This window comes from Phragmites australis, chromosome 5, assembly GCF_958298935.1.
Source record: "Phragmites australis chromosome 5, lpPhrAust1.1, whole genome shotgun sequence".
Taxonomy (NCBI): domain Eukaryota; kingdom Viridiplantae; phylum Streptophyta; class Magnoliopsida; order Poales; family Poaceae; genus Phragmites; species Phragmites australis.
In genome coordinates this window covers 27,422,332-27,450,287 of record NC_084925.1, presented here as the reverse complement: position 1 = coordinate 27,450,287, position 27,956 = coordinate 27,422,332, and the positions used below count along the sequence as shown (strand labels likewise).

At 43.7% G+C, this 27,956-nt stretch overlaps 1 protein-coding gene and 1 non-coding gene across 2 annotated transcripts; one reads left to right on the top strand and one right to left on the bottom strand.

The window, feature by feature from the left end:
* TRNAQ-UUG (transfer RNA glutamine (anticodon UUG)) lies at window positions 1-72 on the bottom strand. Its single transcript has one exon. It is a non-coding gene; the product is annotated as a tRNA-Gln (tRNA).
* Window positions 73-3,515: 3,443 nt separating this feature from the next.
* Window positions 3,516-8,680, top strand: LOC133919062 (uncharacterized). The gene is made up of 6 exons (XM_062363293.1): window positions 3,516-3,679; window positions 3,778-3,973; window positions 4,168-4,254; window positions 5,868-6,239; window positions 6,667-6,829; window positions 6,997-8,680. The coding sequence occupies exons 1-6, from the start codon at window positions 3,576-3,578 to the stop codon at window positions 8,340-8,342; spliced, it is 2,268 nt and encodes a 755-aa protein (XP_062219277.1). The 5' UTR covers window positions 3,516-3,575; the 3' UTR covers window positions 8,343-8,680.
* The last annotated feature ends 19,276 nt before the right edge of the window (window positions 8,681-27,956 follow it).

Genomic DNA, 27,956 nt, shown 5'->3' with positions numbered 1-27,956 from the left:
AGGTCCCACCGGGATTCGAACCCAGGTCGCCAGATTCAAAGTCTGGAGTGCTAACCACTACACTATGGAACCACTTCGAATTTTTGAATCCTTATAAATTATAGAATAAATATGCTTATCTCGGCCTGACTGCTACTCCATCTGGAACTCAACGAATGATATCTGGCAACACAAAAGTAACATCCTATGATACAAACAAAACCAGTATCGTAATGAGAAACTCGTGTAAATATTACAAAACCAAATGTACAAACAAAATCATGTATCTAACTTGCAACAATATCAAACTGTGATTAGCGCCACCATATGTTTAAGTTTGGTGACTCACTCATGCGGTTTGATGCCAAGTTGCCACATCTTCATCTTTACGCTTTCAATCTCTCTCTCTCCCTCTCTATCTAGTCTTTATCTCTACTAATATAATGTATCGGTTTCGTCATCCATTCCTCGCATCCATCCCCTATTTCTGATCCATCGATCCCCCACCAAAAGAAGAAAAAACAAAAAAAAAAAATCTCTGAGAAGCCAGCTCATCCCAAGTCTGCAGCTCTATCCGTAGCTCCCACACCCCCCATTTACCCACCATCCTTTGCAAACCGCCGCCCCCATCCGTCGCACACCCTCCTCATCGGCAGAAGAAAGAAGCAGTCATGGTGCCGTCGCGTGCATCTTGAGTCCCGACGTCATTCTATCCCTGCTGCGCCCCAACCTCACCTCCGACGTGTTCGGCCAGATTGGATTCTACAGCACCGACGCCCTCCCCGCTGAGTTTGGCTTCTTAGACAGTGCCCATTCTGAAGGAGTTAATCAATAGCCTTGCCCACGACATCGACTAAAGGACCATTGTGTTGTCATGTGCTCCTCTTCCCATCCGTGGCCGCCTCTTCTCTCCCCTCACTGGCCATCGCAACCTCCTGTGCTGCCCCGCCTCCCTACCCCGCTACGTAGGGGACACGAACATAGAGCGGAGAGGCCTTGCTACGGTAGAGCATTGGGGTGGCCCGGTGACAACGGAGCAATGGGCGGCACGGCACCAAGTAGCCCAGCAGGCATCAGTGGCTAAGCGTAGGACTTGCTTCCTCCATCTGAAAGCAACTTTCTAGAGAAGATCCCTGCCGCGTATCTTCGTCGCTGCCATCAACGACAAATTTGGTTAGATTTAAGTGAGCTAATGGAAAATTCGTTCATGATGTGATACTATGTTCAATATTTTTTATTTCATTGACTAGGTGGCAATACTAAGACACACCTGGATCTCTAATTAATAATAAATACTACAATCTAGAAATTTTTTATTCAGGTAATATGTTCTCTTTTGGTTAGATACTGAAAAATATGCATTTCTTTTTTCAGCCATGAGCTATTTGCAATTCGATCCTACTATTGGTTCTTGTCACACATTATCACTTTTCAAGTTATGCTATTTTTTTTTCTAATTTTACAGGCACTGCATGCCTTCAGTTTAGCAGCTATTGTTTTTCCTATAATTATGTAATCGTGACCCTTACAAAAATGGCTACTAGAGTAATGTTCAAGGTAAAATGAATTTTGAATGTTTTGTTAATTAGTGTAGAGTTACTATCGCATAGGCCTTGCAGCTTATTCTGCTTAATTGCTTAATGGAAAGTTGAGAACTGGGTTGGTCAAACCGTAAGTTGTGTTGCTTCTTAATTATGCTTCATAATAACATTTTTCTATTTTGAAAGCATAGTCACTTAGTTATGTTTTCTGGCTATAGCTACATGGGGTAATTCTTTTAAAACATATCTTATTCTGTTGAGTTATGTTAATGAATTTGTAATACCTCCTACTTCATGAAAGAGCATATAAAATTGTAGTGTTATTAAATTTTCTCTAAGAATGTGTATCTTATTATGTTGATCCTTTCGTGAGGCTTATATACGTGTACAGGACTTAAAAAAATTTTGCCACCAAAAATACCTAAGTAATGTGCTTAATCAACTTGTAGTGTTACCAATTTTTTCCTAAGAAATACCATCCCTATGGTAGCATTTTATTTTAAAAAATTCTATAAGATAAATATGTTCTTTTTTTACTTTATCCATGAGCTTATTGAGCTGATCTCCCTCTCCCACTCTAGCATATTTTGGTTGACAAATTTTGGTAAGACACAGTTTAAACTGAGGACACTTTCTCGGTTGTACATCATATATTTGTGGTCCTTATGTATTTTAATCTAGCATCCTGGTCCTTATGTATTTTGTGTGGTACTGTTTTTGGGCATAAGAGCAAGCTGCAATCTATTTTTAATCAGTCTTGCTATTAATTGGTTAATTCAAAGATTAAATCATATTTTTTGTGTCTTTTTAGAACATGTGGTATTGACCAGTAGAGATAATTACTTGAAAGCATTCTTCCAGTTACATGATCGTTGCTTTACTATGCACACAATCAAATTAACAAGCTGTAAAGGCAAGGGGTATGAGGTGGATTTCGGGCCACAATTAGAAGTCGTTTGCTTTGAGGTCGTTCGAAGTTCAAGTTATTGCCTTTCGCACCACGACAACCTCATTATGAGACCATGTGTTATCTCCGGTTCTGATTATATTCATGCTCCTGTCAATCTAAGCCATATCAATATGTTGTCTTCATTGACTTTAACGCTTCTCTTAATTTAGTTCTGTTATTTTAGTAATTCAAAGCAAATAATTTGTGATAAGGAAAAAAGATAGCATTGAAGGAGTAGCTTATCAAAAGTATTGTTTGCATCGGCTCAATGTAGGTCTTACTTTCCTGCTTTGCACATTCTGATGTGTTTTTTAACTTTTTTTTTTGTACTTTTAGAAGAATAGTGGAGAAAAAGATGGTGACAATTGACAAAACAGTAGCTAAAATAATGCAAATCGAGTTGAGTGGCCAAGGATGATAATTCATTTGCTAAAGAAAATGGACTGACTAAAAAAGCAGAGGCCAAATAGCATACAATAATGATGATTTACTTGTCAATTGATACAATAATGATGATTTAATTGTCAATTGATTTAGAGTAAGTGTTAGGTTAGATGCTTATTAGGTTCTTGATTTTGACCAGATTCATTATATTATTCTCTGCTACTGTTTATGTATTCAGAGAGAACTTTCAAATATTTTCAGTGCTTCTCAAATGCATATGATTGAAAATCGTATTCATAAGGAGCTACTTTCTCTGGAACATGTAAATTATAATATTTACTTGATTACCTTGTAAACCTAAATTATCATGTATTTGTGTATTCATTCTCTTTGTTTTCATATAAGTGCAAGCATGTTCCACTATGATAAACATTTTGTTTTTTAAAAAAATCTATATTGAAGTTGACATCTTTATTAGCAACTCTATATAATATGAGGGAGTTACGATTGCGAACCGTTACAACGCATGAATACTTACTAATAGTAGTATAAAGCGGGCCGGGTTTGGGCTGGAATTCCTACGAGTACCAAAAAGCCCATGAATGTTTCCTCACTAACGACCACCCCACCCTCTCGTTGCGTTAATCTCAACTGCGGGAAATTAAAAAGGAAAAACAGAAAAGCGGCACCCCACCAGGCGCCGACGAGCCGGACACTGCGGGATGGCGGCGGCACCGGCACCGGCACCGGCGGCAGGGACGGGGAAGGGGAAGCGGAAGCGGAAGCCGCCTCTCTCCGAGGACGACGTGTACCTCCTCCTCCACAGGTCCGTCCTCCTCCACCTCAGCCCTCTCAACTCCCACCGCTCTCCCCGGCGGCTCGCCCTGGCCTAGGGTTTTACCGCGCCGCGGAATCCTTCCGCAGGTACGCGCCTGGGACGATCCTGACGGCGCTGCAGGAGGTGGCGCAGCACGCGGAGGGCAGGCGCATCGACTGGAGGGCGCTGGTGGGGAAGTCGGCCACGGGGATCACCTCCGCCCGCGAGTACCAGATGCTCTGGCGCCACTTCGCCTACCAACACGAGCTCGCCGAGAGCGTCGATGCCGGCGCTCAGCCTCTGGTTCGTACCCACTATAAAGCCAAGATTTGGCTGCCCCTTTCGATTGGCTTGTAAGGTGTCCAGTGGCTAGGATTCTCGTGGTAGTGATTGTCAAGATCTTAGGTAGTATGCACAGAAATTCAGTTTGCTCTTTGTTGTTCTGTTGGTAGTTCGTTTTCTAATGGTACTTATGTTGCTCTGCTTGATGATGGTAGGGTGATGACAGTGACCTGGAATGTGAACTTGAACCTGTTCCCAACCCGACCAAGGAAGCATTATCTGAGGCCTCAGCGGTCGCCAAGGTATATCGCTTTGTGTTTTAGCAAAAGCATATAGTGCTGTGTAACTGTGTTGATGCATGCGAGCTTACGCATTTTTGAATGTAAGATTCCAAAATCCTGTTAGATCCCTCACCCACCCCTATTTCTGTGTGTATATTTAGTTGCCCACTTCTCGCCAAAAATTAAAAAGAAAAACTAGCTGTGCACCTATTTAAATTAAACAGCTGCAGTGCAATTAGTTCTATTTTTTATTGGATTTGTTGGTCCATAATATCCAGGGTGAAGCGCGAGGTATCTGTTGTGTGTAAATTTGGATTGTCATTTGCCTATGGTCACAGTCACTTATATTACCATAATCAAATATCCAATTCATGAAATGTTTGCGCAATCGTGATTGGCATGCTTAAGCATACCTTTTACTACAATCTTATACAGAATGATCCAGAAATCTCACGTGATTGCTATCAAACTAAATGCAAAACATATATTTTGAAATTTGAATACCAAGTCACAAATCTGAAGTCCGGAGGCGGCATGCACTAGTCACTGACGCCCTGTGGAGGCAGCGATGGCCAGCCAGCCAGGCGATCCGGTAGGATTGTGGCCCATAAGAGGCAGCGGTGGGGAGAGGTGCACACCAGAATCAGATAGGCAGACAAGCCAGACAACCAGTGGTGGGAGTGTGGAAGGGGCTGCTCGCTGGCGGCAGCCAGCATGCCATGTTAGGGGATTAGGGTAAGGAGGAGAACGCACATGTGAATTGGTTCTTCTTGCAACACATGCATGTGTTTGCGCTGGACATGGGCAGTGAAAGGAGCGAGGCCAGGTGGCTAGGTGGGGATGCCGGTTGGGCTAACCAGGCTAGTACTATTACATATACCTATTAAGGGCCAAATGGGCTGGCCTGATGCTTCAGCCCCTTAAGCACTCAGCATGGATCCCTTGACTTAGATGACTTAATAGTTATGCTGTTGTGCATTTAGAATTTCAGATAGTGCACAATAATGCAACTCTCAGTATGAGTCTGTTCAAGATTATGATTGGTATGCAACGTTGACTCTCTTGAAAAGCTTAATTGATGCCTCGTTATCAACTGGAAGATATAGCTCCACTCCACATGGTTTCACTAGAAATCAGAGGGCAAATAAATATGTTTGTTTGTTTGGTATGAAAAGAAAGTTGCAAGTTTTTTGTTGATAAAAGTTTGAGTTCTTATGATAGCTCTGTAAGCTTTGTTTCTCCTTTTCAGTATCTATGGCCTTCCATTTCATTTAGTAAATTAACAAGATGGATCTCATAGAATGCCTCACCGCTCTCTATGTGTTTAAGTTCCAGGAACTTAAAAGTGTTTACTGATGGACTGATAGTGCGCATTTGCCAACTCTTTGACTGTGAGTCTGTATGCAGGAACACATTAAGGGCCATCCTGTTATGTTTATTGAAAAATGTTTGTTTGTATGGCAACGTGGTACGGGAAAGAATTACATAACCTTGAGATTTGTTGGTAATTTTATATTGTTTTGCTATGTCAAGTGCCATGTGATCAATGCCTTGTTCTGTTATTATCTGCACCCTATGTTTCTTGAAACCTTATATTTGTACAATGGCACTTGATCCTATAATACAAATTGCAGATACTAATATCTGGATTTTCACGTGAGCAAGCCTCTGGTCATCATGTTAACTTGGAAGTTCCTGTGCAAAACTCTCCAAATGAAAAGATAGTGTGGGTTCCATCTGATAAACAGCTTGCTCAGAGTCACCGTCTAACACATGTTACAGGTCCTGCTTCTAACTCAAAACAGGCATCCCAGACAGGTCCATGTCCTGATCCTTTGGATGCAAATGGACCTCCTAATAAAAAGAAAAGGAAGCCTAAACCATGGTCCAAAGAGGAGGACGCAGACCTAGCTTCTGGTGTACAGAAGTATGGTGAAGGAAAATGGGTGGATATTCTGCATAAATATAACTTTGATGCTACAAGAACACATCATCAGTTGTCTCAGGTAACAATTTGTTCACCTTGTCGATTGTGTAATGTCATCCATTGTTCTGCCATGTATTATCCTTATTTACATGTGTGGGAATTACAAACCTGAAGCCATCCTAACTTACGGTTACATACTTCTCAAATATGCTTAGATGACAGAGTAGCTACTTACATGCATCTGGTGCTACCGTGCTAGTATTTATCCAAGAACATCCCTTCTTTCCACTCCTGTGGTTCCCAATCCCTGATCTGCCATCAAAATTATCCCTGCCCTTTTATATCCAAGAGTGCATTGTCCATCTTACTGGGTCCATTTGTTTGGCTCTTTAATGCATCTTACAGTTGTGAATATGATGCCTTGATAGTTAATATATCATGTCCTAATGTAGATATCTGCCATTAGAATGGTTTATAAAGATTGATATATATACTGTTATTTTCAGAGATGGACGCTAATTTGCAAGCGTCCTGGATCGTCCAAGCCTGCAACTGCTAAACAGGTCAGTGTTGCTAGCTCAGAGGAAAGAACGGCAGCTCTAAAGGCATTGAAAATGGCTGTTGACTACATGCCTGTGCCTATGCGTAAAACATCTATCCTAAGATCAGGTATTTACAGAATTTTAATGCATCGTCAAGAAAGCTTGTCATTTGGAATAATATCTCTATGGCGAACTATCAACAACTTAAGCATTGTTCTGTAGCTTTGTTTACACATCTCAGCCGGAGTGACCCTGTCCTGGCCTTGTGGTTCTTATTTATAGTTGTGCATGCAGGAGCTCACCAACAAAGTAGTCAGCATACATCTACAGTATTTGGTCCTACGATACCAGAGGTAAAATCTGCAGCAGCCCCTTCACCGGCATCGGTGCAAATGCAAGTGCCAGTTGCCATGCCTGTGCCTGTGACAGTACAATTGCAGTCATCACTTCCTCAGGGGCAACAAGCACCTGCCCAAGCGGCACCCCCAAAAGTGTCAAATGCTTTAAACAAGACACGGATTAACTCTAAGAAGCAAGCTGCCCAACAAAATCCTACCGTTGGTCCTTCCTCAATACAAGCAGCAGCCATTGCTGCTGGTGGGCGAATCGCCACAGCATCAACGGCCGCAAACTTCTTAAAAGCTGCACAATCCAAGAATGCTGTGCACATAAAATCTCGAGTAACAGGATCTTCCAAATCTTCTACAAGCTCTAAAGCATCGATTATGGTGGTTGAGCCTGGGACACAGCTTGGCGGTACTCAACACATAGAACCTCCAAATACTAGTTCCCCTATATCTGGTCCTTCAATTTTGACCACGCATGCAACTGAGCAAGTTCATGGTGTTTCAGAAGTTGCAGCAGTTAATCCTCCGGGACCATCTGCTGGGGCACATTTGTTGGAAACTATGAAAGCATTGAGTACCACATCAGTGCCTGCCTCATGCGACAGTGAGGAACAGGATGAAGACTCTAAATTTTGCGCTGTCACGATATATGACTTGTTCCCTGAAGATGCAAAGCAGCCAGAAACTGGTTGTCCCAAGGCGAAGCAGCCAGACCCTGCAGGTCCCAAGGCAAAACAGCCAGAAACTGTAGATCTCAAGGTCGAAGAGACCGTAGACTCTAAGGATGCAGACATGCTAGAGTTTGATCGCTTTGTTGCTGCTCAAGGAGGATCCGTAAACATGGATTATCTGGATAAAAGCAAGACTGTCAATAGTGCTCCTGGAGCTCAAGGTGGTGTTGGCTGCCAAAAGAAACAACTGAAACCAATGCCCGCAACTGGGAAAAGTAACGCTGTATCCGCCGGAGCACCAGCAACCGGGAAGAAAACCAAAACTCCTGTTCCACATACAGCGACCCCAATGCCAACAGGGACCCTGCGTGCCATTGTTGGTGCAGGCAAAGCTACTGCGCAGAACAAAACAGTAGTAAGGAAGGCAACTGCTCCTGCTACCACCGGTGGCCAAAATCCTCCCCTGATGAAGCATGCCGCGAATGCAAAAGGTAACCAAACACCCAACAATGCGGCAGTAATTTCTGGAGTACCAGCCAGCAACCAGGCTAGCACGGTGGTGAATGGTGCTAGCAAAGCGAATCCACCAGCCACGGGTGGCGAATTGGCCCTAACAAGGTGAATCCACCAGCCGGTAGCCACGCAAGCACGGTGGTGAATGGGGCGAGCAAGGCGAATCCACCGACCAGCCAATAGATAGGCTAACATAGTAAATTCTGTATTAATTCTCGTAGGACTTGTGTGCGTTGATTGTACTCTGAAATGTGAATAGGGCATTGTAGACACCATGTAATTTTTTGCTCCTTGAATTTGCTCCCTTTTGCACCCAGGAATTGGAGACCACTGTGGTTTCAAAAAAGAATTGGATACCACTTGACTGGATTGATTTTTATCTGGTAGTTCTGCTAATCATTAACATAACTGTTAGCCTCATCCAATCCTGTGAGGCTTGAAGTGATATTTGTTTACCTGTGTCTGAGATGATCATACCTCCTGCATCTCTTTGTTGGATTGACTAGTTCTACCTATATTGCTGGGGTCTGTTGAAATTGTGACGATGGCACGGCACTGTCAAGCCGTTACATCAACATGATGGCTCTGAAATTGAGTTGCTTGTTCTGGCTCGAGATTTTCTCTTCACAGTCGAATCAGTGGAGGTGGGCCTTGGTTTGGTGCAACCGTCACATACGATGGCTGTAAATCTTGACAGTCGGGGTACCATCGTGTACTGAAGTAGCTGACATTTGGTCACCCGGCGAATGAAGACATTTGATTTTTTTTTTTTGTCAGATTTCGAACTGTAGCATTCGTTTTTTTCCCGTCACGACCCAGGGATGCTTTGGTTGCCCATATTGCCTTCTCTTCTCAATGCAGCCAAAGAAAGAAGAGCGATAATAAAAATCGAAAAATAGGTAACATATAATATCGTATTTATTAAAATAAATAAAATAATAATGTATTTATAAATTTAGTATCTGTATTCGATATTTTAAACACCGAAAAATCGATTTCAGTACCTGAGATATCAAAAAAGATAGATGCGTCTATATTTAGCACATGATGTGCCAAATACAGTTCACAGTGTTGTAAATACGAGTCGTGCATGGTGCTCACGTCATGTCATCTTGGTGCTTTCGGTGCATCTTCCCGCTACTTTTGTTTTTGTCAATTTTTTCAGCCCACACGTCGCTGTCTCCTGGCTTTTAGCCCCCACGCGGTCGTGTTTAGCTATAAGATGAGAGCGGAATGGTAAGGAGCCGCAACGTGAGAAGGGAGGAGACGAGCAGCAACGTGAGCAAAGGATAAGCAGCGCGAGGAGAGGAGAAGCAGCGGGTGAGCAGTACCAGCAGCCTGAGGAGATGTGAATCAGCCCAATGGGATGAGGAGCAGCAACGCGAGTTATAATAAGCACTTAAATTATGTATTTAATTAATACTTACACCAATAATAGTAATTAGAGTAAGTAGATTGTTTAATCCGTTCAATTACATGTGTTAGCCAGTGTAATAGTAATTAACATAAATTTGTATAATAGTAATTAGCGTGAATTCATATAATAGTAATTATTTGCTTAGTCAGAGTAAGTAGATTGTATAATAGTAATTAGCGTAAATTTGATTAGTCAGTGTAATTAGATTATTTAATTAGTTTAATAACATGATGGCCTGGTGGTGACATTTTGTGCTAGTGGTGGAGTAGGGTGATGACCTAGTGCATGTATTCTCTCTATAGGTGTAAGTAGAGTGTCAGTGCAATGAGAGAAAAGAGAGAAAAAGAAAGCAAAAAGGAAGGAAAAAAAATCAGAAAAATTTAAAAAACTTAGGTTGGACAGAAGGATTCAATTAAAATTACAATACACCAAAAAATTATCAAATTGAATTTTTTAATTAATAGTGGTGTGCACATGTTTAATTAATATTTTAATTTAATCCATTAAAACAGTGGTGCGAACTGAATAGCTGTATGGCCAGAGAGGTGGTTAGGGATGAGATTTGATGTGAATGATGGATGGATAGTGGTGTAAGCCTATTTATTTAATATTTTAATTCAATCTTAAATATTAATTATTGCATTTGAATTCAATATTTATGATTTAATTAGCATTGTTAATTACTTAAATATTTAGTATTGTTAAGTATTGTACTATTTAATTTACAATATTAATTTATTTATTATTTATTGATGGACGTAATTAGTTGTGTATCGTACATATATTTAAGTAGTTATTTTATTACATGTACCTTTATTTAGCAGATACGGTATGACTTTCCATATTTATTATGGAGAATGTCTCGTAGTTTTACACGGGAGGCTTGTAACAAATCAGAACTGTCAGCGCATAGAGAGTTTGTTGAGGTACCTAATGACCTAGATAGTCTAAAATCACATGTTATGAGTATTTTACGTGTGAATTAGTAATCCCATACTGTTGTCTTGAAGGGTGTGCGAATAGAACTTGTTCAAAACAGCTCGGTCATTATCCATACGTAGTTTGAGATGAGAAAAAACAACGCATGAGCTTTGTACTCACGCAAAGCATTGGAGGAGAACTTTGATATGGAAGTGTAAGTAAACATAGTATCACAACTAATGCAAGGTGATGCATTGACTACCGCGGAAGGATCAGGTCAGCAAGTGATGTATGAAGAGGATGGAGAACATATCGAGGAAGGCAGTTCCGGTAAAGAGAGTTAGAGTGGACCCTTCTGAGATAGGTGCATGATGCATGGATGATGAAGCCGGTGGTAGCGAGGATGAAGAAGCTGCTAACAACGATGACCTAGTGCTGGTGATCGAGTACTTTTGTGGTGCTGGACTGCTGAATTGTGTCGTAGCAAAGTATAACACCTTATCTAACTGAGGATATCAGGATAGCGACATACAAGTCATGCAACAGTTTTGTAATAGGGAGGAGGTCATCCACTTTATTAGCAATTATGTTGTAATGATAAGAAGGGACCACAAATACGCTCGATCTAAACCTATGAAGTATAAGGTTAGGTGTATCAAGCATCCAAGTTATCCTTACTTCGTACGAGCACATAAGCTAAAATATGATAACTATTTTGTGATCAGTAGATACACTCCACATACATGTAACAAAGAGGTTATTAGGAATGTGAGTCACACCGTTGATGTGAGGTTTATAGCCCAACTCCTCATCACCTTTGTTGGTATGGATATTTGTTTGTCGCTAAAATCTATTATGGAGGAGGTATAGACTAAGATGGTATGCTAATCAATTACCACATCGTGTGGCAAGCGAAACAGAAGATGTTGAAGATATTATTTGGAAGCTTCGAAGAGTCTTACAACTATGCTCTGAGGCTACTGTAGAAGATTGCCATGACGAATCCAAGTACTCAGTGGGTCATGACGGATGAACCGATCAAGTTAGAGGATGGGTCATACAACACCACTGACTAATACCTCATTAGGTTATTATGGTCCTTTGGATAATGCATCGAAGCTTTTAGACATTGATGTCACATTTCTGAGCGATAAGTATCACGGCACCCTTATGATAGAGATAGTAGCAGATGTAAATAATCAGATCATTCCTCTTGTCTTTGCAATGGTTGAGAGTGAGAATAATGATAGTTGCATGTGGTTCCTCACCTTGGTGAGGACACATGTTGTGGGTAATAGGGAACGAGTTTGCATCATCTTAGACCACAACAAAGGCCTTCTGTATGTGTTGGACGTGCTGCATGATAGCCCAAACTATTCCATTGTATGATCTGATGTGGAGAGAAGATGGTGCATACAATACTTGGGAGCAAACCTGTATACAAGGTATCGCAATAAGTCTCTTGTAAAGATATTCAAAGGGTTGTGCCTGCAGAACCAGCAGACAAAGTTCAACGAGATATGAAGAGAGTTAAATAAGACCACTCGCAAGATGATGATAGAGCAACAAATGGTTGGGAGACAAACTATCGTTAACTGTTCATGTGCTACGTTTAGCCAGTGGATTACGGGGAAGCCAGCAAAGCGTTGGACCCTAATCCATGACACTCATGGTGCCAGATTAGCACATATAATTTTAATGATCATGTACCCTTTCTTGTGCAAATAGGCATTCTACAGTTATTGTATCCCATGTTAGGTACACCATCATGACAACGAACATAGCAGAGGCGTTCAAAAATATCCTAAAGGGAGTACGGGGCTTCCCATTGTGTGCCATCATTAAGCTCACAATCTATAGAATGGCGGACTATTTTTGAGACCGTGGTAATGCTGTTATGAATTACAGCACACGGTTTGCACCTAAGGTGGAGGAAATCATATCCAGAATATTGAACAAGACACACTTTCATCAGATAATGATCTACGACCTGGCCAATAATGAATTCGAGGCCATGTGCCACCATAGGTATGCTTCATGGTATAACGTAGGGGACACCGTGTAATAATATCAACTTAGGCCTCATGAAGTGAAGTGCACATGCAATAAGACAAAACTGCACTATATCCCTTGCTCGCATGTCTTAGCCGCTTGCAGGGACATAGACGGTAATGACGGATCACAATACGTAACACCGTACTTCACTATCAATGCATTGAGGAGCACATGGATTCCAAAGATGTGGTCCTTAACCTTCGGAAGCAGCTACAAAGCGATCGAGGGGCCTAAGTGGGTACCTTATCACTAAGCACGACGCACGAATCCTAGAAGGCCTAGAGCAACCCAGCAGTAAACTATCAGGCACTATCGATCTATAGTGTATTAGAGTTGTTGCATTTTAGTTTATTGTTTAAAGTTATTCACAATCATCATGTGTCATGTCCAAAAATGCTAATTTTGTAATTAAGCATGCGTAATTGTTATCGCATGTGCTTACACATGTTTGCCGATCAAAGACTAGTTAAACATGTTTCAAATACCTTAGAGACGGTTTAGAGTATTTTGGAGAATCCCTAAATACCTTAGATAAAGAAAAGAATAGAAGGAGGTTGATGAGGGGATACTTAGAAAAATTTCAACAAAACAACCCCCTCACGGTCTGACCGGGGTCACCCGCTGTCTGACCGCCAGGTACGCTGTTGTCGGAGGGTGAACTCCTCAAGCGGGGATCCGGAGGGACCCCCTTTGAGATTTGGCCGGGGGAATGATTCTGAATCCACCTCGTACGTGAAATAAATGGGAGTAAATGAGATACAGGTGAAGGGGATGATCGGATGCAGGAAGGAGTAAATGCTCCGGCGATTTTTAGACAGGTTCGGGCCGCACTGAGTGTAACACCCTACTCCTGTGTGTATGCTATAAATGCTCTGAGAATGTCTCTCTGAGGATCTGCTATGTTACAAGAATATTTGTCTAAGTCTAGAGCTTCGTGCTTCTTCCGCCGTAGTCGTTCGAAGTTCGCCCGATGTGCTCTGTCTGATCTCTGTGTGTTCTTTAGGCTTGTTTCAAGTCTCGGTCTCCCTCCTTCTCCGGGGAGCCCGCCCTGCTTATATACCCGTCGGGGCAGTAGCGTTCCCAGAAAGGATGGCGCAAGTTCCAAGGCGCCATAAATGGAAAGCAACCATCATGGGCTGCAGCTCGATGTGACGGGGAGGGTTGAAAATGCGCCCCCGTCCGGTCTTGTTCGTCATCATTCTGCTTTTCGGCGAGTGCTGCGGGGAGGGCCCACCGGGCAGCCACCGAGCAGCCCCGTGTGCCCGCCCGGTCAAAGCAAGCCTGACACAGCAGAGCGGCAAGCAGTGTGCCTCGAGTCCTGCGACGTTATCCCGAGGCGCGCCGGATGACGCGTGTCAGGACCCCGATCCCGGGTTCCCCTGTGCCTCCTGTATCAGTCCCTGGATCAAGTAGCTGATACGCACAGAATTCAACAGAATGATATCACAGTCAAACTTCGTGCATAATTAATATGGTTTAGAGTACAAAAGGTTACAACCCATACTGTATATTACATATCTGGCCTAGCGGCCATCAAAGCACACAGCGGAACAAAAGCTCAAGCCACAAGCAACGAGGGTGCGAACGCGACTTTAGATACTATTCTTCATTTCTGGCTTCTCCTCCGGCGAAGTCAGCATCGGCTTCTTCATCTGAATGACAGCAAGAGTGAGTACGGAAGGTACTCAACAAGTCCTATATTACTTCAAAGGGGTTGATAAATGCATAATGGATATTTCAAGGATAAGGCTTTACGGCATAGTTTTAAGCGTAAAGCAGGTTTTATGCAGGTATCAAGTTATATTCTCCACTGTTACCCTTTTGAAATAAACGCAACAAAGCTTTTGAAACAAAGGCAGGCATCTTCTGTTGGTACTGAGTATCACCTCAAGTCCCCAACGTATTAGAAGGTGACCTGGTAACAAGTTGTATCTGGGGGTTTTCAGTCCTGGGAGGGGCTATACCTCACTCCGCAGTCCCTTTTATCACATCTAGTGTACCTCTAGTACCACACAGCTTCTGGCGGATTGAGCCAGGAACCACATCACACGGACATCTAGTCCACACACTCACGCATCAAAACACACGCACCCTGAGTCTATTCAAGTGAGGTCAATGCTTTGCATGTCCATGACCGTGGACACGGCTATTCGAATAGGTTTACACTCTGCAGAGGTTGTACAGCTTTACCCATACGATATGCTCAGCCTCCAACCGTTGCAAGCGGAGGAGCGAATCATACCGAGACTCTCCAAACACCTTTCCTGCCGGGCTTTTCCACGAGACACGCCAAGTTCCAGAGCTGCATGTTCCGAAGGCCAGCCTCCATTTTTAAGCCTAAGCCGGTCCCTGAACCTCCAAACAGCGGGACAGATAGACCCCTGGCTGCTCGTTGCTCTCAGCCTCCTGGTATGATGCCCAACTCAGTCCAGTGAAGGGAAATCAAGTCCTGCCCATACAGGACGCATGGTTGCACGGGGTGACTAAGCATGACGGCGCAAGACTCGGTCCTTAAGCGGCCGGGCTAGGCATCTTCATGGGTAATGAATACCATCATGTAACTCAAGCCCCCATGAGCATCCTCCCCGGAGGACCACTCTACCTGCCCGCGCCAAAACAGTTTTCACCCATTTTTACACATCACCTTCCATGTCCCACCCGACATCAAGGATTTCACCACAATCACGGAATTCACAACCGTCAAGGAATCATGGTATATGAGTTATTGTTGATAACAGTAAATCTTGTCTCCGAAGAGAAGTGTTTTAAAAGCAATATCTCCGAGGAGACGTATTTTAAAAGCGACATCTCCGAGGAGATGTATTCAATCCTAAGCATGCTAGATATCAAGACGTCGTCCATCGTTAATATATTTAACAACAGGTATTCCTAGGGTGATATGTATTCTGGATGATGACATGTATGGCATGGCAGTGTTGATAGGGTTAACTACTACAAGTAGTTTGAAAGAAATGCAATATATAGCACATGCGATAATATGTCTGATTTTAGTTGATCATGTATATTATTCGAAAACATAGGTTCAATATGATCAAGGAGATAGGACTTGCCTTCTCCGGAGTTTTCTTCAAAATCTTGGTTGTAATCAGGATCTTCTTCGCTTCTGATGCTTCCCGCGCAGCACTCACAGAATTCTGGCAGATCTGCAATTGCGACTACGACCATTAACGAGCTATACTAGGGAAGAACCAATCACACCAAATGGAAAACCAATGAGCCTTAACAAACATAATAATGCAACAGATAACTAGATCTCGATTTTAGATGAATTTTGGCGAAAGAATTGCCGAAATCGGAGCCAGAATGGAGTAGTTACGGCTCCCGGAAGATTTAATATAAAATTAAATCGGAAAATTATGAAATGACACTATTCATAGGTGGGACCCACATGAATAGTACCCAGTGGGCCTAATGGGCTCAGATTGGGCCGAATTTGGGCCTAGATGGGCCTGGGCCGGGCTTGGACTGCACAGTAATAACTACACAGTACTGGCCCATTCGGGTCTGGGCTGGCTAGCTAACGGGCTAGAGGAGCTGGGCCGGCCCACGGTGCACGGCCTGCTGGCCAGGCCGGTCAGCCGGCCACTGGGCCGAGCCAGGCCGGCTGGCCAGGCCGAGGCATGGCCCAGTTGGCTTGCGCGAACGCGCCAGCGCGCGAACGCGCGCGAGCGGCGGAGCGGAGGGGAAACAAGCCGGCGGCGAGGAATCACGGCGGCGCGGCGCCGGAAAGCTCGCCGGGATCGAGTTTTTGCAGGAGTTTCACGACTATGAGTTAACGCCGGGCTTCTACGCGACATGGCGGACTCGGCAAGGATCATCTTGACGGCGACCGGCGGAGAGAACGACGCCAGATCACCGCCGGAGAGGAGATGGCGGCGCGGCGCAACTGGACAGCACCTCCCCTGCACGGAGAGGGGCCAATCCTGCAAGGAAAAGAGGCCTAATGCCTCTAGAGCATATGGCACGATGGCCGGATCACAGCACCGGGCAGAATCATGCCGGCGGCGAGCGCAACTGCGGCGGCGGAAACCAAAACACGGCGGCGCATGGTGAAAAGCTAAGGGAGAGCGCGAGGACACCTACACGCTATCTAGGAGGGGGGTGCTAGGGCTTGGGGTGCTCACCGAGCGCAGGAATGACGACGGGCGGGGTGGCGGCCGGCGATTCGTCAGAGAGATGGCGGCAGCGCAGCTCGGCTATCGGCACGGACGAGCTCCAGTCGAGCTTCCGGTGAACAAGCAGCGGCCCAGAGACGGCGGTAGTGTCCTGAAACTCCTTGACGGCACGTGGACGGTGAAGGGGTGACGGCGAGGTTGCAGCGGCGGAAATGACGGTGGTGGTGGTACGGTGGCGCGGCGAAGTGGAGAAAAGGAGAGAGAGAGAAACGCAGGCTGCTCTACTTATAGACGGGAGGGAAGGCACGGGGAGGCGGTTCACGTGCTGGCGTCACAGGGACGTCGGTGGCGAGGTGGCGGCCGGCGCCCACCATTTTCCCCGGAGCATGGGCACTCTGCGCCGGCCAGCGCGTGGGCCGCGGAAATCACGGCGCAGAGGCATGGGTAGCAGGGAGAGAGAGAGAGAGCGGAGGGTGAGCGGGGACTGCGGAGAGTGGTCGGGCGTGCGCGAGATATTTCCCGGAGAGACGGCGACCGGCGATGTCGTCGTCGCGCTGGAGGGGAGAAGGAAGGAGAGGCGCGCGGACGCGTGCGGGCGGATCAGCGACGCGTGGCTCAGCGGACCGTCGAGGGCGTATGAGTGCGCGCGCGTGAGTGGGCCGATACGATGCGGCGAGCTGGGCCGGGCGCAGCGCGTGGGAGAGAGGAGGCCGAGCTGGCCAGCTGGGCCAAGAAGGGAGAGGGAAGGGGAAAGCCGGCCCAGGGAGAAAAAGAAAAATGGAAGGAGGAAAAAGAAGGAGAGAAAGAAAAAGTTTTGGAATAATTCAAATTTGGAGAATTTGAATTTGGTTTTGACTTTGGATTCAACAACTCTATTTTGAATATTTGAACTTGGATCTCAAGATTTTCAAGACGATTTGAACCAAAGGATCCAACTAAATTTTGGATTTGCGCTGAATAGAATCTAAAAGTATATTTGAAAGTGAGAGACATTCAATTTCAACCTCCACCTAAAGAACCATAAAAATTCTCAACTAAGGCACAAGGACCAACTTAATGCAAAGGTTATTTTGAATTTGATCCTAGTGCACTTCGAATACTGCTGCAACTTAGCATAACTCACAATTACGAATGTATACATATACTTGTATATATACATCCACACTCCTGTTTTCTTAACCTTAATCAGCCTAATTTACCCTATAAAGTTTCAATTTGGAGTGAGATTTGTACTAATTGGCAGGCTTAAACTCAGGATGTTAAAACGCGTGATGGGACCCGTGCATTAAATGTCTCCACGCCTCCCCGTCAGACCGTGGCAGGGACTGACAGCAGGCGTGGGGTGAGTGGTTGGAAGTGACAAGCCAAGCGCCCTCTTAAATGCAGCATCGCGCCTCTCACCAAATAACACCTCACCGCTGAGCCCCTGTGGGGACTACCGGCGGAGGACTTCTCAGTCCCTCGGGAAACTGTGAGTGCTCGGGGATTACTGTTCACAGCCCCGAGCATTCTCTCTCGGATATGCCCTTTCTCGGTCCTCGGGGACCACTGCTCATGGCCCCGAGCGCCCTCTCCCGGTACTGTACTACTCGGGTCCTCGGGTGCTCGGGGACCACTGTTCATGGCCCCGAGCACCTTCTCCCGAAACTGTGACTTCTCGTCATCGGGGAACTCGGGTACTCGGGAATTACTGTTCATGGCCCCGAGCACCCTTTCCCGAAACTTGGTCTTCTCAGACCTCGGGGAGATAATCCCCGAGGGAGGGCGCCACGTGGCACACTGCTGTCCTGGCCTCGAAACTCGGGGACCCCTGGTTCCCATGTCACCGACAGCTGCCACGTGGGCTGCCATGTGGATTTCTCGTGATCCGACTGGAGTCAGTCGCGGTGTGACCGCCAGCACACAGAGGCTCGGATTAAGTAGATCGATTGCTTTCTTTTGCTCTCTCTCTCCCCCACGTGCACACTCACTCCCACTCTCTCCCTCTCCCACGCCAAGCAGCAGGAGTTGCTGCTCCTTTCTTTCCCCAATCGAGTCAAGGAGAGGAGGAGAAAGGAGGGGAGGCCAAGGAGGAGTTCCTCGGTGAGCTCCCCCACCGGAGGTGGTCTTCCCCGTCGAGCCCGAGCTCCTCGGCAACGTCTTCTTCCTCCTCAAACTGTCCACCACCTCCCTGACGGTGATTTCAAGCTCCGGCCATTCCCCAACCTCCACGACCGGACCACAAGCTTGTTAGAATGTGGTGATCATCCTAAACCCCCTCACAGTCCTTCCCATGGCTAGATTGACCAGATTTGAGCTCACCAAGCTCAACAATGGCCTCCACCACCATTAGAGGCAATAGCCGAGTCTTGGTCGTTTTTGACATGTGCGTGTTGTCCTACATGGTAGAGAAGGTCAAGATGAAGCTTTAGATCTAAAATCCCCACCCAAAAGTCACCAAAATCATCGCTGGTGAGCTCACCAAGTTCCCCTAACCGAGCATAGCGGCCTGACCACTTTTTATAGCGGTTTGACCGCCGTTCCAGGAGTCGGACCACCCCGGGCTGGTCTGACAGCCAAACCCCAAATGTCTCTGCATGCTGGCAGTCTGGTCGTATTTTCCCACGGTCTAACTGCCATGACTACCCCTATTAGCAGTCTGACCGTGGGCAACTCAGACAGTACTATTTTAGCGCAGTTCACTGTTTGCTGAAACTTGTAAAGTTCATAATAAATTCTCCGTACCTCCAAAACTTATGAAACCAATTTTGTTGGTTTCATAATACCCTAATACCTATTACAAATATCCCCAGGCATGAAATAATTAATTCAATTTCTGATATAAATTAATTATGTTGATGCTTCATTAATTCACCGTTACTTCTTTACAAGCCCAAAAATTGTGAAACCAATTTTGCTAGTCTTCTTATAACTTGTTCTAGCTAGGAAAATATTTTCATGTATTATGAAGTATATTTTATGGTATTTTATCACATACATATTTTAGCATGTATTGTTGCATTTCATTCATACTCATCATTGCATGCGTTCTTCTTTAGTGAACGAAAAATAGGAGCGTGGTATGATCGTGGTTGAAGGCGATGCAAACCTCCCAGAGTGCTATGAGTGTTGTGCGGGGAGTATTAGGCAACCACCAGAGCAGCAATGCAAGCATCTAAGCATATTGCACCCTTTAAATTGAAGTGTGGAGTCTAAAATTGATAAGATATGCTCTATGTATGTTTCCATATGTAGCGAGTCAATGTTGGGTTTATGTGGGTAGAATCTATGTTGATTGCATTACCTCTAACTTGAGTTGTTGAATATCGATATCCTTGTAGCCTTGGCGATATTGTTGATGTCTAATTTACAAGGTCATTCGAAAAGCTTAGCAATGCAGAGGTTACTGGTAGAAGTCAAGTGGTGGAGTGTTCCATCGCTCGCGAGCTATAAGTTTAATTACGGTTCACTATGATAATATTGATGATGTTGGTTGGGTGAGTTGTGAGGATGAGACGAGATGTGGGCAGTGTTAGGGGTGTCTTCTGCCCCGGAGGAGTTCCTCGGGGTAGTTCGGGAGAGAAGCCTAGGCACCATAGACTGATTTGCATTGTTTAAGTAACGTTCGTTGGTACCATTGGCTTTAGCACTTTTCGTACTTACTTCGGGTTGCATTATGGGAACGACAAGCTGAATACCTTTGTAGCTATTCTTTTCGTGTGCGAGTCGATGGTGTGAGCGGGCGGGCTTATAGGGGTATCCAGTTTGCTCTGGAAGTAGTTCTGGATGACCCCCGCATCTATCAGCACATGAGCAAACGGTTGGGGCTTATTGGGAAAGGTTGACTCGAGTACCCCATGCGTGGGCCTTTGTGGGCACGTGAGCTGTATGGACCTCAAGTCGTATAGGTAAAGGAGTACCCCCTGCAAGGTGTAAAAATAATTCGAATTGCCACGCTCTTGTCATGAGCACACTTCTGTCCATCCGCATCGATCGTAAAGTTACGAGTGTGGGACGATGGTATGGATAGTCTGTTGGGAATTGTTGATGCTGGCTATTCATGTATTACTATGTTTCCATTTATATTTATGTGCAAGTTGTTGGTTAAAGGGTATGTTGGTTAAGCATAGGTGCTCATGTATATGTGTCTGGGTTGCTTAAGCATATTAATGTACTTAACCTTTGTGGCCTTTTTCTTGCCAATGGGGCAATGCATGATCCTTGCAGTCGGGTTATTTATATGTACCCTATATGGATTAAGTCTTGCAAGTACCTTCGTACTCAGCTGCTCTACAGGTTTTGCAGGTGAGGAAGATGCGATGTTTTGCTACTCACGCCTACCGAGGGTGGCGGGTATGAGTAGGCAACTACTCGGTGGTCACGCTTTTGGGGTGAAGCCAAAGGGCATATGGCTTCACCCACCTTTTGTGGTCTATAAATTTTGTTTCCACTGCATAGTTTCTCTTTTGGATATGAGTTGATCAGTTTTAGTATCCTCCTAGATCTCTTTTGCTGTAAATTGTTAAACCTGTAAATGCTTAAGAATTTATAATATAATTTAATTACTCGCTCTTTATTAATCTTGGTTGTGATTGCTTATGTTGGAAAGGCATGCATTCCGATCTTAGGCACAAAACATGTGTTGGGATCACCGAGATGATATTTTGGTTAATCGATGAAGTCGTGATTATGTAAATGATCGACTTGGTGATTAACTAGAATATTATTTGGACGGTTCCTCACATCATGTTCTGCAACACGGCGGGCAATTATGTCATCCCCCATATTGTATGGTTATAGAGTCAGCTCGTGTCACATTTTTATGAGCTGACATCTTACTGTTGGGAATCTGTTATGCTAGCTATAACCAACAGAGGATTGTGTGATGTAACCTAACGATCAAAGAATAAGAAATCTGTTATATGCTGCCTACACCTATTACAGCTATGGAGCTGGGAGTACATCCCTGTTTGTCAGTCTTGGGTGCTCAAGAGCTGCTATCCAGTCCCCATCTCCGATGACATTGCAGATGACATAAGGCTTACGATGAGATAGCGGTGGATGCATGCTATGCTAAGATGGAGTCAGCAGTAAGACCATGGTAGATGCTCATGGGTGATCAGTGATCTGGACGTCCTCGGGACCGATCTTATGGAGTGGGATCCATGGCGTATGGCATGAGTGATCGAAATTGCAATTGGAGGGCTCATCGCATCATCTTTTTGGCATGACTCAGACTTATAGATGACCAAATGCTTCTTGTTGTAAATGAACAACGTGAAAGTATATTCTCCTCAAGAGGAGCATATGAGGAAGGCAATGAAGGAGCACACCGCAGCTGAGGCACACAAAGCAGAGAGGGAAATGAAGCAAGAAAGGGCCCGTCACGCTAAAGCAGAGGGCCACAATGCTCTGCGAAAGGGCAAATATCTTAGGTGAACTTAGTAGAGAGCATCTACTATAACCCGGTCTATTTTCATTCCCTAAGGTATGTTAGGTTTAGTAGCGGCACGCTATTAAGTTAGTATTTAGGCATATCGTATATGCCAACATTTATTGTCTTCATCTTTTTATGATTAGGGTCTATTTGCACAGCGACAAAAAACCTCATATCCCATGTAATATTTATCATTGTATGTAACCTCTATGTCGGATTATATGATAATCGTACTTCACAACTATTATTGTTCGATAAATTAGAATTTGTATCCTTCCAATGTTACTTCACTAGAAAGTTACCCACACAAATAAATTAATGAATAATAAAATATTAACAAAATTGTGCTGAAATAAATTTACACACACACACTCACTCATCCAGTTCCTTTCTTTATTTATTTACTCGTTCCCTGATAAAACAAAGTTACACTAATACATTATATTCAACCTCACTATTACTAGATACTGCACTCTATGCAGAGAGATGACACGAAATGATACACACTCACTCATCAAATTTCTTTCTTTATTTATTCGCTCGTGCCCTAATGAAACAAAGTTACACTATTGTACTTCATTCAGCCTCACTATCACCAACAAATACTACAATCTATGCAGAGAGATGACACGAAATGACACCTGACATAAACTTGGGGTGCCGAATACGGCAATGTGCACCGTATTTGACACCTCAGATGCCGAAAATAGGGCCCACCATTTTCGGTGCCTCGCATTCCAAAATCGGGTTTTCGGTGTTTGAGGTGCCGAATACAAGTACTAGATTTGACAAATACGGTGACGTATGTTGCCTATCTTTGGATTTTTGCCAAACTAAAGTGAAGCAAGAAAAATTTGTATTATGTGTCAGAAATAATCGTACTTTAATTATTATTTTAATTTCTAATCACAATACCATTATAATTGCAACATGTATATTAGACATATGAAATAGCATGATCAATAGAACAAATACACCTATCGCATGTACATGTTCTTAGTATGGCATATCATAGATCAAGAGCTAAATACCTCATCTATCCATCTACTACGGGTGTATTTGGTTCTCTAGATGAGGTTTCGTAGAGCTGTATTATATAAGCAGATTAAGCAGAGTCATATTTGTTGAAAAGAATATTATTTGGTTGGTTGTATTTGTCTAGACAGACTGAGCTAAGTTTTCTGTTTGGTTGATTGAACCTGTGGACGTATGAGCGGATGCAAGAGTTGAGATTATGATTATTTACTCATATAAAGATGATTTTATGATACTGTCAAGTAGACCTGCCTGCATGAGTGGATACAGAGTTTACATCTGCCGGGCCAATTAGCGAAGAGAAGCTTGTATTGAGCTTCACTCTTGAGCCAGGATGACATCGTATATTTGCATCCGCTAGGCCAAGCTGCAACAATGAATGTAGGAAACCAAACATGCTTCTATTTGGGATTCTACGCATTTGCTAGCTTAGGATGGGGGAGATGTGGGGAACCAAACACACCTTAATGGATCACGATGACTTACAGAGAAGCGCTCCTTCGATGGTTGTTGTAGAGTGCGATCCGTCAAAGAAGACAATGAACAACATAGTCAAAGAAGGCAAATATGTTGCTGATGTCAAGGAAGTATACGACGATGAAAGGTACAAGAAAGACGTAGAAGAAGCAGACTGCGAGCAATTGTGTCGAGTGCTTCCTAAAAACCTTAGCTTTTCTCTCCTGGTACATGATCTTAAGGGTGATGGAGTAGTCTACATGTGTCAGCGCAGTAGAGAGGAAGAGGCAAAAATCTAACTCACATATGCCTTGTGGCGATGATCGATTGTTATATATATAGAAAACCGCATGGTTGAGACGTGTCATTGATCGAATTCTTAACCGACATGATCTCCGTATCTCATAACTGTGTTGACCACTTTCCCATATAGAAAAAAAGAAAAATTACAAAAGAAGGCCGCACTTACACAAGCTACTGGACATGATTTTGGCAAACCATTCATGTAGGTTTCGTGTGCCCTTCGCCCCCTCAATGGCTCAACGAGGCGAGCGAATGCACATATGTTCTTCTTGTACTCTCATTCATATGAGCTAATAGGGTGGATGATACAACTCCTTTTATGTTATTTTTCTTGTATCTTCACTAGCAAGATGAAACTAAGGGTGCATTTGGTAGAAAAAAAACGTTTCAAATTATGACCAGAATTAATGGAATCCCTGCCAAACGGTGCTTTTCGCAAGTGATTTGATTCCGAAATGGGATAATATTTCTTTTTTACACTGTGAGGGAGAAATAGGAAAAATTTGGTTTCTTCCGTGTCTAAATCACTTTCTTCTCGTTTACAACTGCCATCCTTTCTCCAAAGTCAGAATCTATTCAACTAATCAAACGATGGTACAAAGTGATTTGATTTACCAAATAAACATTTCGATGAAGAAAATGGCACCGAATTATTCGAATAAAAATCTAGAACCCTAACAAACCGATCCTAAAGAACTACACCCTCACCTAATGTAGTGGGCCTTCAAGATCTATTAGGTATTATTCTTAAATATAATGGATCGGTGCCATATGTTCTAACAGCGTGGCACGTTTATTTGTCTGGAGAGATAAACTGTCACAACGCAAACTAGCAATCAAATTTGCAATTTAGAGATGGTATCAGGATCCAAAAGCGGCAGTATCTTCGACTGGACGAGTAGTTCCAACCTCAAACAGACCAAATCTTCTCATTGTAGTACTTTCACTATGAAGACAGGTGCTGTCCAAAGCTTTAAAAAAGTTTCTTTCTGTAGGAAAAAATGATCCTGAAACTTGATTTGGTACACAGTTGTAAACTAGAAGTTGAATAGACGATGGTGAGGTTCTCAACCCAAAAAGAGAGGAAAGAGTAGAAGAATATACGAGAATTCCTTCTCGAGAAGAAGACTAATCGGTTTGTCCAAACATGGGAGACGACCGAGTCATCAGTGTCACTTAGCCTGAAAAACTCGAAGCCATCGATTGAGAGTAGTGGGTGATAATTTTGAATCTAATAAATATTTTAAAAATTCGTTATCTGTAATATTATTCTAGCATCTTTTAATATTATATACTCTCTATTTTTTCTATCTTTAGTAGTTATTATATTTACTATTTTCTATTAATTTTTATCTTTCGAGAGTGAGTAGACAGAGAAACGAATATCCCAAATATACAGTAACTAGCCGCTTAGCACCCCTGTAGCAATAGATACAGAGTCAACTGAAGCCGTATTACGAGACAAAATAGAGTGATATTTGCACTGTAGTAAGAGATACGGAGTCTGTAGGAATAACCTGGTACACGCCCTCACAATTGTTCCGTGCCAATATGAGGCCACGTTTGCCCCTGTTCAGTTAATTATCGCCGTGTCTTACGCAGCGTCCCTTGTGTTTTCTAGGAAACTGAACTCAGACCCTCTGCATTTTGCAGCGCCTTGTTATTGAAATTTCCTTATTTTGCAGCGAACAAAATAATCCCTAAAGCAAAATTCCTAGATGTGATGTCAAGGTCCGTCGTGCAAGTTGAGGTGGAAACAAAATGTTTTGAGATGCTGTCTTGGGCAAGATGTATGTCTTGGAGCCTGCACTGCCAATAAGATATGGGATAACTTGTAACATTGCATAAGCAAACCGGAGTATGACTTGTAATCTTAGGTCTGATTATTTGAAATAAAAATTTTGTAGGAATTGTGCTAAGGCCGACTCCAACAGCTTCAGTATTTTTGCTGCAAAACATTGTGCCATCAGCTTTTTGTCCTTTTGCCGCTCGCCTAGGCTGCAAACACCTCCAACAGAGGCGGTATTCCAATGCTACAGTGATTGAGTCCGGAGAGAGGAGCTCTAAATTTGCAGTAGGATACGGGAGACTCTAATACTGTTCATAGCGTATGCACGTGGATGTGAGGGGAGGATGAGAGTAATGGAAGGTGGGAAATATAGTAGTTGTTGAAGATGAAAAAAATAGAGGATGCTGTAATAGTGTTATAGATGATAAATTTTTAGAGTATCTGTTGGAGATGTACTAAAAGATAATTTCATTAAGACATGAACAATGTTCCGTACTTATAGTTAATTGTTTAAAGAAAGTGTTAAACACTTGTATAAAAATTATAATTTGTAATACAAATAAAGATCATATATACTTAAACATTGTAATTTTGTGGCCAACCGATTGCAAACCTCTTGCCCAAGAAGCGGTGTTTAAGTACATTGCTCTACACCTAAATACATGAGCCAGTGCAGATGAGAAAAAACCCTATTCTTAGTAAAAGGCAGAAACCATGCCACTACAATATCGTGGTGACTGGCACCCGTGCAAGCAACAAATGCAGCAACAATAGCCATCCCCTTCTTCGACCTACTCCTCCAAGCAGCGAAGGTAATGAAGATGGCAAACACATGTGGACCAAGAATGAGATGAAAACAACTACAACATGAGGTAGCATGAAAATAGATTGAGATAAAAGAGGAAACAGTTTTCTTTTCCGGCAAATTGCCTCGAGCGATATATCACTTTGAGTTTTTCTTCGATAGGGGATGCTTAATTTCTATTATGTGATTAGAAAATAACGGTGATAGAATATAGAAGGAGAAAGAAAAGAAAATCAGCTTGTGGTCCTAAGAGCATCTTCGACCGAGCCATCTTTTCATCCCCTATCTTATATTTGAGGAAAAACGATGAAAATCGGTCTCCAACCGACCTCCTATCCGACCCACTTTCTTTGAGGAGCCCTCAAATCTCCTCCCTCACCCCCTACATCTAGGGGCTCCTCATCCGGCCCCTCACTCGTGTCGCCGCGCCTACGCACGGCCCCTCCCGCGCCGCCGCACTGTCCCGCACCTCCCCGCCCGCACTTCCCCGCACCCGCTCGCTCGCCCACGTGCGCCGCCGCCCCCTCATCCACCCGCCCGTGACATGGAGGCATGGAGAGAGGGAGCTCGAGGAGAGAGAGATCGGGGAGAGAGAAGGAGCGGAGAGAGAGAGGGAGCTCTGGCCGACATCGGGAGAGAGGGGAGAGAGAGTTACCAGATATTAATAAAATTGAGATGGTTCGAATATAAGGAGTCAAATATGAGGGGTTGGTTGGAACGCGCTGAGAAGTAGAGAATAAAATCTGGATGAAGAGCCCCTAAATAAGAAAAATAGGAGATCAAATAAGAGTAGTCGGTTAGAAATGCACTACGACCAACTTCGTCATGGGTCTATTTTCTTTTGCGATGGCTCTACCTAATTTCCTGTTTTATTTGGCTATGATTGCCTAATTTTCTATTTTATTTGGCTATGATTTCACATACCATCTCCCTAGACTGAGGATGCAGCAGAGGACGACGGATGATGACATGTTTTTGCTTAAAAAAAGTGAAGGATACTGACACAAGGACCAAGTCGAGAAAAGTAATGAATCAAAGGTTGTTCCACAAATTATGAACCCCAGACATAGATATGGCAGCATAGCATCAGTATGGCCAAATTTGAAGGTCATCAATAAATATAATATATTAAATAAAATTTAGATATAATTAATTATAATTTAAATAAAATAATAGTAAACATGATAATTAATTTTTTACTCAGATCCACCGATAAACCGGTTTTATCACCCGTTTTCGGCCAAATTTTTTCCCCTGAGCAGGGCTGCACGCACACCGTGCCACATGGTCTAATCACCGCATAAACTAACCCCCAAATTCCCAATCGCCTAAACTAATCCACCCCCACAAAGAAAAGAAAATGGAAAGTAAAGTAAATTGACATCACATA

Bases quoted from the DNA above. Each gene is read 5' to 3' on its own strand.
- LOC133919062 (XM_062363293.1), top strand. From the start codon at position 3,576: ATGGCGGCGGCACCGGCACCGGCACCGGCGGCAGGGACGGGGAAGGGG. The intron at 4,255-5,867 runs GTATATCGCTTT...TACAAATTGCAG, and splicing joins AGGCCTCAGCGGTCGCCAAG to ATACTAATATCTGGATTTTC. The intron at 6,240-6,666 runs GTAACAATTTGT...TGTTATTTTCAG, and splicing joins CACATCATCAGTTGTCTCAG to AGATGGACGCTAATTTGCAA.